Below are 12,941 nucleotides of genomic sequence, written 5' to 3'. Positions count from 1 at the left end.
ATGAATGTTTGTATACTACAGTTAATATAAGTAACACCTTAATAGTAATGTAAGAAAGATATGAAATGTTCTATTTATTTTAATGACTAGACGAACAGAATTAGATTTATAAAGAAACAAAATACAATAAGCTTCCAATAGCCATGTAAATGAAAAATAAAAATGTTTAAAAAAGGAATCAACTTAGCCAAGAATAGAATACAATTAATCTATTCATCCTTGTTGGAAAATGATCCTAATTTATATATTTGTAAAATATTTTTAGATCTTCAGAATAAGATTTGACATCTTATACAAAATGAAAGTAAAGGGGATGATAAAAAGATAGAATAGAAGTGAAGGTTAAAGATTTTGAGATAAGTAAATTTTCTAATCCAGAAGCTTTTTGGTAAACTTATCAAAAAGAAACTTAACAAGAGACATCTTGTTTAGCTTTAGAGTTTAATAATAAAGCAACAATCAAACCATATAAACCTAAAACTTCAGCGAAAATCAAAATCAAAATCATACCAACGAATAATCTTGGTTGTTGAGCAGTACCTCTAACACCAGCATCACCAACAATACCAATGGCAAAACCAGCAGCCAAACCAGATAACCCGACAGACAAACCGGCACCTAATTGGATGAACCCAGTATATAAGGCTTGTTTTTGAGCTAATGAATCAGAGATTAAAACAGAAACGACCAAACCATAAATGGCAATAATACCAGCCATAATAACTGGAACAATGTTTTTAACTAATAAATCTGGTCTTAAAACACAGGTAGCACAGATACCAACACCAGATTTAGCAGTACCATAAGAAGCACCAAAACAGGTGAAAATAATGGCAGCAGCACAACCAATAGAACCAAAGAATGGAGCATAAACTGGACTATATGATTAACTTCCGTTAGTAAAAAGCTTTTTTTCTGAAATTGACTTAATATGAGTTGCTCAGATGTCAAGGCATGATGCATCATTCAATTGATACATCAAACAGAATCAATTCCTCAAGAAAGGCCCAGATAGACTTCCCCTACACTTTGAAAGCCGTATCTGCCAATCACGACCCGCCAAATCTGCTCTTGCAGTACAGCCGCCGTTTCATCACCACCCTTTTTTTTTTCCGTCTTTATTCTGATCACCAGGACCACAACCCGGTTCAAACAACTTCCTAGATCAATTAACCAGTGCAAATACATACCATAAATCAGACATCTTGTGATTAATTATATGAGATTGGGTTAGATTGATGAATTGATAAGATTAAAAAGGAGCCTTTCTTTTCGACGCTAATTAATTTTACTGAGAAGGTGTTGTTTTTTCGTTCAATCGGAGAATTCCCTATTAAATGTTAGTGCTACGATGTACGCCGAGCTCACGTACTTAAGGCCACCGCGCATGCGTAAACGCCAGCACTAACAACGCACGTGACCAAAGTTGAAGAAAAAAAAATCATCTCATCGCTGGGAAATTTTTCAATTGAAGATTGCAAACTAGTACAACCTTCTTTTTGATATTGTTCATCAATACGTTTACTGGCGAGCTATACACTGCAAGGAGCCTCTTTAGAATACGATACAATGTCTGCCCCAAACCCAAAAGCCTTCCCATTAGCCGATTCTGGTTTAACTCAACAAATTTTGGATGTTGTTCAACAATCCCAAAATTTAAGACAATTGAAAAAAGGTGCTAATGAAGCCACCAAAACTTTGAACAGAGGTATTTCTGAATTCATCATCATGGCTGCTGATGCCGAACCAATTGAAATCTTACTTCACTTACCTTTATTGTGTGAAGATAAAAACGTTCCATACGTTTTCGTTCCATCTAAAACCGCTTTAGGTAGAGCCTGTGGTGTTTCTAGACCAGTTATTGCTGCTTCTGTCACCTCTAACGATGCTTCTTCCATCAAGAACCAAATCTACGGTATCAAAGACAAGATTGAAACCTTATTGATTTAAATTTGGTTAACTTTTTATAGCATTAATATATAAGTTTTTTCAAATCAACATTGTAAATTCTATGACCATGCAACTTATGCCAATAGACTGAGCCAAGGGTAACCTACATGCAAATCACGCCAGATGCTGCACAGTAGATTCAGTTCAGTAGATTCAGCTGAGTGGATTCAGTTCAGTAGATTCAGCTGAGTGGATTCAGCTGAGTAGATTCAGTTGAGTAGACTCAGTTCAGTAGATTCAGTTCAGTAGACCGATGGCATCGGTGATATTTTGTGTGCGTCCATTTTTTTGAAAAAAGTTCAAGATGAGCTTAACTACTTATACATATCAAGCCGGGATACAAGTCTACACTTTTAATTCAATAGAAATGCTGGAATCCTTGGACACTTCTGGAGGAATCACTCGATATCTTCGATCAAAAGATACCCCATTAAGTGAGATCATCTTAACTGCAAACAAGTTATATTCTGGTGATTTAAATACTTATTTACCGAATAAGATTCACTTCTTATATGATCTTTTATGTGATAGACTTAATGATAACAGCAATAAAACATTCAAGGTTTGGAAAACAAAACCTCAAGTATGGACTCTTCTTGACAAAGTTTGGAATGCTTTAATCAAAGATGAAAATGTTTCAAAAAACATTGTTTCTAGAAAGCTTAAATTAGTTGATTCAGTCATAAATATGTTCAAGTTGATAAGTGAGTATTCCGAAGATACTGTTTCTCTTTTAAAAGCTTGCTTTACCGCTCTTGACACTTTTACGAAGGATACTTACATTGAAATTGATGAAAATCAATCGATTCTTTTATTAACTGCATACCTTAATATCTTAAATAGGCTCATTGAGTCTAAGATTATACCAAATGATTTAATAAACCAGCTCACCTCGTCCGTCAATGTATTATTCCAACTCCCCCGTGTCCAAGTCACTTATAAAGCAAATAAGAAGAATGTTTCAAAATTCATTAATGAATGTCTTCCTTTAGCTTTGAATTTTTTGAACTGTGTCTTCAATATTGAAAGTGTTGAACATTCGAAAAACCTCATTGAAAATATCATCAAACAAACCATTTTTGATGAAGAAATCCGTAATACTTTGACATCAAATATTGAATCTGCGGTATCATCTCGCTCAAAAGATTTTTCAGAGGATTCGATTGAACTTCTTTTCTCCATTTTAATAAAAGAAGTGTCTTCCAAAGATATGAAACTATGTGAAGATGTTTTCACCTCTATAGTAAAGTCAAAAAAATTCAATAAAATGTCCGAAAACTTGTTAAAAATCTTATCGAAAGTTAATAGGGCATTATCACATAGCTTTTTCGACTCTATCTACAAATCTGAAATAACTCTCCAACCAATCAATTGGAAATTGATATCATACATAATTGAATTGGATGCTGAACTTGCTTTAGAAAACTACAGTGAAATTTTTGAAAAAATAAAATCGAACAAAAATAAAGACTTGACCTTTTTAATTGGTGAAAACTTATCAGAGGCATTTTTAAAATCAAGAGAATTTAGTCAATTTTTCAAGAATGTTTGGCCAGAAGCTATTAAAACCAATCAAATATGGAAATCATCTCGTTACATCGACATAGTTTCGAAAAAAATCAATGATTTTTCTTCAAATCAATTAAAGACCATAGCTACCCTGTTTCTCGAAACAAATGATCAAATGTATGTGCCTTTGATCATTTCTATCATCAAAGGTCTATTATCATCATCGCAATCAAAAGTCGATCAACTCAGAGAAACTTTAATAGACAGTAAAATGCTCTTCCATGGTAAATCTTCTGAATTGTGGGAGGCAAGATATTACTTATTATGCTTATATGGGGACCTTGTTTTAAAACCCAAATCAAAAGAATTCGATGAGTTATTAAGCCAACCTTCTAAGTCTATATTCTTCTATTACAGTTTGCTAAGAGTAATTGAACTTCAAGGTGACGATAAGAACCAGAAGTCTTATAAGGATAAATTTGTCTCTTTTTTACAATCTTATAAGTCAGATGATTTCCCTACATTGTTCAACGTTATCTTGAAAAGATGGATGGTGATGTTCAATAATTTCTTCGATAATGACCAAATTGAGAGTATCTTAGACATACTATTGTCAAAGTTAGATTGGGAAAAAGTGTTACTTCCTTATTTCAAATTTGAAGCTGATGTTTTTTTCGAACAGCCTAACGTAACTAATGCTTTAATTTCTTATGGTCACAAGAAAATGAAATCTAATGATAAGCACATCAACAAGATTTTAGAACTTACCTCGATTATTCCAGTTCAATGCTTCGACAGAAAAATGAAAAAGGCATTAGTGGAAGTAATTACAGAACACTACCTCTCTTCTTCAAAAGAAGACATAAACCTTTCATCAAGACAAGCTATTCGAAATATACTTTCCATTCAATCCAGTACATCCTCTATTGAACTCAATTTTGAAAAACTAATTGAAATTTTCGCAACTTCTTCACCAGAATCTAAGGAAGTCACTACAGAGATTGTGAAGCTCATTTGGTTAAATCATTTGAATCAAATAAACTCATTCGATCATGAAAAATATTTATTTTCCTCGATAGATTTACTCTTGGTGAACTTTTCATCAAAGACTACTCCTAAAGTCATAACTCCAGAGCTTGAAGTGGCTCGTTGTATTCTTTCAAGCTCAAGTGAAGTCAAACACGAACGTTTCGAGAATTTATTGAGCCAATTGATTGGTAGGTTCACTGCGTCAATTGCTTCTATTTTGAAAAAGTCAACAAAGCTGGTGGATCAAAACTTAAACATGATTCATTGGTGTCTTTCTTCCCTTTATACCATTTTATCGTCCAAGGAAGAGGTATCTACCGAAATTCCAACTTTAATAAAAGAAATCGGAAATGGTTTGTCTTCTTCGAAGGATTCGCTGATAAAAGCCGGCTTATTCAAATTACTTTCAAAAATTTCTGTTCCATCCTTCAAAAGGAGTGTTTTCATTACTACTTTATATATCTCTCTATACAACGAATTGAAAGATGAAAGATTGATCAAACCATTATCTGAGTTTTACAGCAGAATCTCTCAGGACAATGAAGTCTTTGAAGAAGTTTTCAAGCAAGTATTACTAACTGCAAAAGTTGATATGGATTTAGAAAATAGTGGTGCTCTCACACAAATTTTGAGTATTTTAATAACTAAACTCTCGAAGAAGCATCAACAATCTCATTCGAACTTATTCATCTATACCTTATCCATCATTTCTAGCAACTTTGAGGTGATCTTAGGCACAGATATTAAGGCTGCAATGTTTTTCTTGAAGTCCATGAAAAATACCTTGAGTGATCTGATTTGGCTATTCAATCAATACGGAATAGAACTTGCATTATCCTGTATTAACAATGTTTCCTCGCTGATGAATACTGTTGATTCATCTGCAATCATTGATATGTATATATTACTCACTCAGGTTTTATCTCACATTTTGTTATTCCATAGATTCCGTCTTACCTCACGTCACCATATCCTTACTAGAGTCTTTACTAATTTATTGGAAGTGTTATCTTTGAAATATTATAAAGTTAACAGAAAAACTAATTTGTGCCTTTCGTTGCTGGCTGCATCAGCATTCTCCCGTGTTCTTGTTAATTTGAACGAGCCTTCATCAGTTGTGGGCTTGAAAGAAGCTGCAGAGAATTCTTTGAGTTCAGCTTCTGCTATAATCAAAAAGAATTTGAGACTGCATGTTCATATTATACTAGTCAATTACATTTACCTCCAGTTGAATTTCAATTTTGAAAGTAAGGTCAACATCGAGGTTTTAAATGGTATATATAGTGTTTTTGATGTCCTATCAAGAAAAGAATTACATATCGCAAATCTTTCTTTAGACACCGCTGGCAGATCTTACTACAGAACCTTATATGGTAACTATAAGGAGCATGGTAAGTGGAAAGATGAATGAGCTAATATTGCATTTATAAATAATACATATTTTTTTAATAAAATTGATCTAGTCTATAAATATCGAGTTTCGTCGTTATGTATCAACTTACCCCAAAATCGTCTGAATGAATCGCTAAAGTAGAGCATTGATTGCCAAACTTTAGCATCGAAATGTTCTTCAGAAGTTGTTCTGTCAGCTGAATGAAGGATTGCACGTAGAGTGTACTCATATCTAAGAATATCTTTTCTAGTAATGGAACCGACAAGAAGACCCGCATCTTCCACTAGGATATGCCTTGGTCCCAATTTGATGAAAATATCAAGGACATATTCCAATTTTGTATCCAAATGAATAGTCAATGGAGATTTATTCACTAGAGATGACATATTCATAATATCACTCGAGTATTCATTGGAGTTAAATACACAAGGCGTATCTTCATTAAGACCTTCATTATTTGCTAGAACATACTCCAAATCTGATCTTACAACGTAGCCCACAATTTTAGGCTGGTCGTTGGATAAAATGACGGGATAACCTCTGTAACCTGTTTTTTCGAGTATCGCTTTGATCTGGGACAATAACACAGGTTCATTTTGTCCTGACGGGATAGCCACTGTGACACTTGACATTGCACTAGCAACTGTAGTCCCAAAAATAAACTCTTCCTTGGAATCAATGAGAGGTAAACCATTGAATTTGATCATTTGATCAGCAATTCCTCCTTCACCCCATTTATCATTGATAGATTTTGTAATAGCCACCACAATCATTGTTGGGATTATATAACGTAAGGCACCTGTTAACTCAAACATGATAATAACAACAGTTACTGTTAAATGGGTGATACCACTTAAAGCAGCGGCGGCGCCCAAGAAAGCATAAGTACCCTGGATAATACATCTACCATCAGTTGGACAAGTGAGGAAAATAGATGAATCTTTATTTTGCTCGTAGATCTTATCAGCAATCATCCCAAGAGCTCTACCAAATGTTGCTCCTGCTGCCATCGAAGGAACAAAGATACCAGCGGGAACTTTGCACCCATATGTAATTATTGTAAAGAACATTCTTAAGACTGTGGCTAATAATAAAGATGTAAAGAGTTTTATTTTGTTTGAATGATCATCACAAAGCTCATGCTTGAAATTAGCTTCACATTCATGAAATAGTATTTCCATTGACTCAGTCATATCCAATCTTAAATATTCATTAAAATAACTTATTGTAGCAGTTAATAGCGTTAACAATAAAACTTCACGAACTGCAAAATTAGTGAAATATTTCTTCCTAAAGGCAACCACTCTTTTGTTAAATTTTGAAACCAAGATTCCGTATACACCACCGAATACCCCTAACACAATATAGAGAGGTATTTCAAAATAATGCCAATTGGTATCGTAAGTCACCTCGAACATGACCAATTGACCAGTTCTGAAAGGATTTATAGTAGCTAAAGTAGTGACTGCTATTAAAGAACAAACATAAGATTTCCAAATTGTAGATAATTGGAAATTTGTCGAAATTTCTTCTATAGAAAATAGCACACCACCCATTGGGGAACCAAATGCAACAGCTACACCAGCAGCAGAAGTTGCAGTCAAGAATTCTCTAGCTTTAGATGCAGATTTTCTATAAGAGCTAAAAGTACGAGCAATTGAATTACCAACGCAAACTGCATAATGAACACTAGGACCTTCTTTCCCAAGACTTAATCCAGATGAGATAGCCAAGGGTAATCCAACACTTTTAATTAAGAGAGTTGACCAGCCCAAGAACCCTTTCATTACAAAACCGGAAACGATACATTTAATTTCTGATATACCTGAACCAGCTGCAAATGGAGCATATAACTTAACAAGAATAGCAGCCAAATATGCAAAAACCAATGAAATTAAGACATAAGCAATATAATTGAACAATCCAAAATTAGACCAATGCTGCCATTCAGGGCAATTTTCATCATCTTGGCCCCAACAACAAAATGTTTTATTCAAATAAAGATTATTTGAGCAATGACCAATCCGAATACTTGATAACCATGCAGTGATTATATTCAAACAACTGGCAATAAGACCAATCAGTATACCCATTAATGCAAGAACCAACCAAGTTTGGGTAGATGATATTAGTTTTACTTTCAAAGACGTGGCTTTACCTCGAATAGTCTTTTGTTTCAAAAGCCTTTGTCGATGAACATCAAGTTCATCTTCAAACCAGTCAATGGTGGTAAAATCATTGAATCTTTTCACTTCACTAACCTCATCTTGATCTATCCAAGAACCAGTACTTCTACTTCGTAAGTTACGACTCGGAAGCGTGAACTGATCTTCGTATTCCTGTTCAGGAGTCATGTTCGATTTGGTTGATTAAAATGGAAACGATATTTGATTTAAACTTAATGCACAAGAGCTAACCCAAAGCACTTAGGCTATTATATGAAAATGATGCTTAACAGCTTCCAGGTTCAATACTTTGAAAAGAAGAATTGAGAATCAAGGGCGGAGATCCAGTGATATATTTAGATGAGATTGTATCGGGGACAACATTGTTGTCTCGTAGTCTTTTTATCTGATTTTTCTCTGCGTGGAACAGTCGAATTTTTTTACTGCAATTTTTAGAATTAAGTGATTAATATATTAGTTAGAGATTAGTTATTAAATATTAAGTAAAAGCATTATATAGTCTAGTCGAGAGCAAAACGAAGTATGTTATGCTTCAATTCAGTGATCAAAGAATCAAGGGGTTTGGACTGTGGCCCAAGATCGAAATAACTTAAAACAAAGTTCATTCCCCCAAGAGCAGTTGAAATAGAGCTCAACATGAATTCTGCAGCAGATGGGGAAAGGTCCTGAGCAAAGACCATATTGGTGATTGTCCAATTATTAGCAAGTTTGGGGAAACGAATTAGACCCAAGTTTGAAAATTTAGTATGATCAACTTTGGGTTTACCCAAAGTTTTCGTGAAGAAATCAGTATTATCATCTAATTCACTATATACCTCTTTAAAAGCCTTTTGGTTGTTGAGAAGTCTTCTATTGGAAAGCAAGCTTTTCAAGTTTGTATTGAACGATTTGGTCAATTCCCAGGAAAAATCATTGATTGGAGGTAAATTTTGGCCAACTCCAACATGAGCGAAAGTTCCTAATATTTTATATTCGGGGTCAGTTAAAATGGATTGGTATTCAGGCGAGGTGAATTTGGGATCCATAAATCTTCTCAAGTTGATAGCGGTCTTATTCACAGTGTGGTGGTTATCACCAACCACTGACTGTAAAGTCATATAGAATATCACGGCAATGTAAGCAGACAAAGTAACCGATTCCTTCTTACATCTGGCCAATAAAAGTTTCAATTGATCTGGACTGATATTGATCAATTTAAAGCTTATTGAGAAATCGGAGGTACTAGGAGATATTCCTGGCCATCTATCGGGGAACTCTTTGGGAATCACCTTTTCAAAGAAGTCTTCTTTGCCGAAAGAATAGTCAAGCTCAATATCCTCCATGAAATCATCGATTGGAGGGGGTAATGAATTCTTGATGAACTCTTTATCCTTTGAATAATCGAATATTATCGAGTCCACCCCGATAACCAGAGGTAAAACACCAAATTGTTCTTCGAATGAGTCAGAATCTTGAAGATCATCAATATGAGCTAAATTCTTCAAAAAGACTTCATGGAAGTAGTTTCCAGCAACACCATCAGCAATTGTATGTTCAAAGAGCGCACATACGCTATAATCTCCCAAGACTATCAATTTGAACAAGGGTTTTTCCACGTATAGTGGGAAAACGTATTCATCATTAGCATATTTCATGAAATTCTCTGTTAATAAACCTTTTTCAAACCCGAAAGATTCACCTTTAAACTCAACCAAATCACCTAACTTGGCATTGGCAATCGGTCTATAGACCGAGTAACCGGCATCTTGATCTTTGAAAATATTACAGATGAGAATATGATATTCAAGTATTGTTTTCCTCAATGCCATATAAAGCAACTTCAATTCGGTCAAATTTTTAGAATAAGTTGCAGTCACTTGGAAGTTCCTATAGAAGCCACTAGCGGTTCTTGACCGGAAGAAATTCTCAGAGACACCAAGCCGACGCTCAATTACTGTGTTCTGGGTCATGTATGTAAAGAAGCTACTAAACGGTATTGAACATTACAGATGTAGATTTATATATATGTATATATACAACGGAATTCAATGAGTCAACAGATTAGATACGCATAAAGAAGAAACAAAAAAAAAAAAAAAGACAGATAGGGGCAAAAAGAACTACTCCACGAAACAATATTGAAAGGTGACTACCAAAATGCCATTTATTGTACCATTCTCCGTCAAGGCAGCCTTGACTACGGGGGCCATCATAGGGGGAACTGTTGCTGTTATTAACAATCGAGAGAAGTTGTATGAGGTTGCAGCAGAATTTTTGGAGAAAGGAGCAGAATTTTGTAGAGAGAGATCCAAGACTCAGCCAATCGAGACTCCAGCTTATGCTCTGGAGTACCAGGATGGAGAGTATTCGAACTTTGATGAGGAGGGAAATTTCATTGACGGGGTTGATGAAGGGAGTGAAACTGACGAGATGACGACTCCGGATACGACTGACATTGATAGTGATTTTGATTTACTGAGAATCACTACTAGGGACTACATGTCAGAAGATATTGATGTGGTTAGTTTAGATTAGTTAAAGGTTTTTCATTTAGGGTTTCATTGGTTTATTTCATTTCTTTTCAAGGTTTTAGTTATTCTACGTATTTGAGTATCATTAAATTAAACATTCATTTAAAGTATCCCTGTAGGAGAAGTAATGTAGAAATGAAGTGGATTATCTATTTAAACAGCGTAAGAATTAGCTAATTACAGCAAGAACAACAATCAAAACAACTATGCATAAAGCAACCAATAGTATACAACTCCATTTCCCTTTCGATCTCTGATAGTCGTCTGCTTTACGTAACTCATTAGAGGCTTGTTTAACATTACCGTTCATTTGGAAAATATTATCCTCCACAGTATCTAATTGTTCACCCTGCTGGTGAACCAATTCTCCTAAATCTTTAAAGATAGAATTCACCTCCATGATCCCTTGACTGACCTGTTCGATTTCTCGATTTCGTTCTTCTGTAAGTAGCACATGGTACTGTAGTTCTGTTTGATTGATTTGATCTTGCTCCTGTTCCTGTTCTTGAATTTGGATTTGCTGCTGCTGCTGTTGTTGCGTATCGTCCTGTATTAGTGGAGTATTCTCATTGATAGCCACATCTGCTTCAGTTTTAATGGGGAAAGCCAATTTCTTCTCGTTATACTGTCTTATTGAATTCAGAAATCGTTTGTGCAAGTCATTAAATTCATTAACCAATCTTTCCTTAATAACAACTTGTCGATTGGTGATATTTAATTCTGAGACTTCATCGTACGCCTCATCATGACTTTCATCACTGGTTTTCCTCGACTTCTTAGTCAGCTTTTTGTTCACCAAATGAGATAAATTTTGAATCAACGTTTGAATAGCTCTGCCTAAATCAGTGATTTTTTTATTCAATTCGTCTAAATTATCTCTGAGATGTGAACTGTCCCGCCTAGTAGCAACCAATTTCCGTTGACCATCGAATTGAGATATTAAATTCCCGAATAGTTGTAATTGTATCGACGTATTATTGATAATGTTATCTAATTCATTTTGAGCATTAGTCTGACTTTGTGAACTGGAGTTATCTTTTGCAGCATTTTTACCAGCCCCATCCCCATTTCTTTTATTAAGAGGCTTCTGCGACTCTAAATCATAGTTAGCAAACGACATACAGCGCCAATATGTATTAAATTACCTCGAGTTTGAGTTCTTTGAAGTTCGGCATTCCTTTAGTTTTTATACGCAAGGCAAAAACCCAAACATCAGTCAAAAAAACAAAAAAAAAACTGACGCAAAATTTGCTGGCTGATTTTGCTGCCAATTGAAACCTTCAAAGACATATCAATACGAGACGTCTACTCATAGTCAAGGGACTAGCCATTGCTGCTAAAGGACCTTTTGGTTGGGCTTGTTGTAAGTAACGTTTGTTTGTGTGGGATTGTGCGCTGCGGTGTTAGTATGGTCGCAGCCTGGAACCAATCCAACCGGCTTAGTGATAGCTGGCATGGTTTGCAGCTAAAGCGTTGGGTTAAAGGTGATGGACTGGGATCACCGAGGTGTCTGACACTATCTTGACAAGTCAAAGCTGATGTCCCACTATTACTTTATAATTTTTCATTTTTCAGTCATTCAATGATATCCATACAATCGAGTGCCATAGTGTTCTGCCAACACAACCACCACAACCACAACTACCAGTACAAACAGTACAAGCACCGGTAGAACTGCAATCTACCACCTATCTCCTTGTAGTGATGACACCCAAGTCTTTGTGTTGTGCGTGTTCGTGTTTCTGAATAGCTCAAGACACGCGATTGTTATGTATTTTTTTTTTTAACGATTTTCCTAATGAGACGCGTTGGTGTAATATCCAGAAGCTCACGGGTTGATTCTTTTTCTGAATTTCCATATTATCCTTCTTCCTTGTATGATCATCGACTTTCCCGCTTCAAGAGTAGCATCAGCATGTCAAGGGTAAATAAGCGTGATAAGTTGAAACAACTTCGTGAAGCTAGAAAAGCTGGTACTAGTTTACTTCACTATAACGAAGTAGATGAGGATGATAATGAAATCTACGATGAACTCGATGAAAGCCAATATAGACAACACAAGCGAGACCAGCTAATGAACGATGACTTCATTGTTGATGACGACGGTGAAGGGTATGTTGATAATGGTGCTGATGAATGGGATGACAGTACGAGGCCGAATTATTATTCTGATGAAGAAGAATCATCATCCAAGAAGAAGAAACATTCGAAAGATCAAAAACCAGTTAAGAAGACTGCTCAAATCAATAACTTTTTCCAACCAATGAATAGAATGTCTAGTGTCCCCAATCCTCAAAATGCTAAAAAAATTGATGTCAACCTTGATGATATTCTTGACGACTTCGATGCAAACAAACCCAGGGC

General features: G+C 35.3%; 7 protein-coding genes across 7 annotated transcripts; 3 read left to right on the top strand and 4 right to left on the bottom strand.

The window, feature by feature from the left end:
- Positions 1-206: 206 nt before the first annotated feature.
- CUP5 (H(+)-transporting V0 sector ATPase subunit c) lies at positions 207-1,204 on the bottom strand (the record flags this gene model as incomplete). The annotated part of the gene is made up of 2 exons (XM_020219416.1): positions 207-878; positions 1,191-1,204. 2 exons carry the CDS (start codon positions 1,202-1,204, stop codon positions 410-412), a joined length of 483 nt encoding a protein of 160 aa, XP_020074646.1. The 3' UTR covers positions 207-409.
- Positions 1,205-1,569: 365 nt separating this feature from the next.
- HYPBUDRAFT_143300 (RNA binding protein) lies at positions 1,570-1,994 on the top strand (the record flags this gene model as incomplete). The annotated part of the gene is made up of 1 exon (XM_020219850.1): positions 1,570-1,994. One exon carries the CDS (start codon positions 1,570-1,572, stop codon positions 1,948-1,950), a length of 381 nt encoding a protein of 126 aa, XP_020074645.1. The 3' UTR covers positions 1,951-1,994.
- A 323-nt stretch (positions 1,995-2,317) lies between these two features.
- Positions 2,318-5,899, top strand: HYPBUDRAFT_150218 (uncharacterized protein; the record flags this gene model as incomplete). The annotated part of the gene is made up of 1 exon (XM_020220260.1): positions 2,318-5,899. One exon carries the CDS (start codon positions 2,318-2,320, stop codon positions 5,897-5,899), a length of 3,582 nt encoding a protein of 1,193 aa, XP_020074644.1.
- Positions 5,900-8,386, bottom strand: HYPBUDRAFT_153825 (uncharacterized protein). Its single transcript, XM_020221751.1, has one exon. It carries the CDS (start codon positions 8,233-8,235, stop codon positions 5,953-5,955), a length of 2,283 nt encoding a protein of 760 aa, XP_020074643.1. The 5' UTR covers positions 8,236-8,386; the 3' UTR covers positions 5,900-5,952.
- Positions 8,387-8,534: 148 nt separating this feature from the next.
- ATF1 (Atf1p) lies at positions 8,535-10,044 on the bottom strand. The gene has a single exon (XM_020221750.1). It carries the CDS (start codon positions 10,014-10,016, stop codon positions 8,568-8,570), a length of 1,449 nt encoding a protein of 482 aa, XP_020074642.1. The 5' UTR covers positions 10,017-10,044; the 3' UTR covers positions 8,535-8,567.
- A 154-nt stretch (positions 10,045-10,198) lies between these two features.
- HYPBUDRAFT_153823 (uncharacterized protein) lies at positions 10,199-10,677 on the top strand (the record flags this gene model as incomplete). Its single annotated transcript, XM_020221749.1, has 1 exon — positions 10,199-10,677. A coding segment is annotated over exon 1 (373 nt), but the record flags the coding sequence as incomplete, so codon positions are not given.
- Positions 10,678-10,746: 69 nt separating this feature from the next.
- On the bottom strand, positions 10,747-11,697 carry VAM3 (SNAP receptor; the record flags this gene model as incomplete). The annotated part of the gene is made up of 1 exon (XM_020220259.1): positions 10,747-11,697. One exon carries the CDS (start codon positions 11,695-11,697, stop codon positions 10,747-10,749), a length of 951 nt encoding a protein of 316 aa, XP_020074640.1.
- Between the last annotated feature and the right edge of the window lie 1,244 nt (positions 11,698-12,941).

The sequence above is a fragment of the Hyphopichia burtonii genome, assembly GCF_001661395.1.
Source record: "Hyphopichia burtonii NRRL Y-1933 unplaced genomic scaffold HYPBUscaffold_7, whole genome shotgun sequence".
In the NCBI taxonomy this organism is placed as follows: domain Eukaryota; kingdom Fungi; phylum Ascomycota; class Pichiomycetes; order Serinales; family Debaryomycetaceae; genus Hyphopichia; species Hyphopichia burtonii.
Note: the sequence above shows the minus strand (reverse complement) of the source record. Positions and strands in the feature narration are given on the sequence as shown.

Coding starts and splice junctions, on each gene's coding strand:
- HYPBUDRAFT_153825 (XM_020221751.1), bottom strand. CDS start 8,235: ATGACTCCTGAACAGGAATACGAAGATCAGTTCACGCTTCCGAGTCGT.
- ATF1 (XM_020221750.1), bottom strand. CDS start 10,016: ATGACCCAGAACACAGTAATTGAGCGTCGGCTTGGTGTCTCTGAGAAT.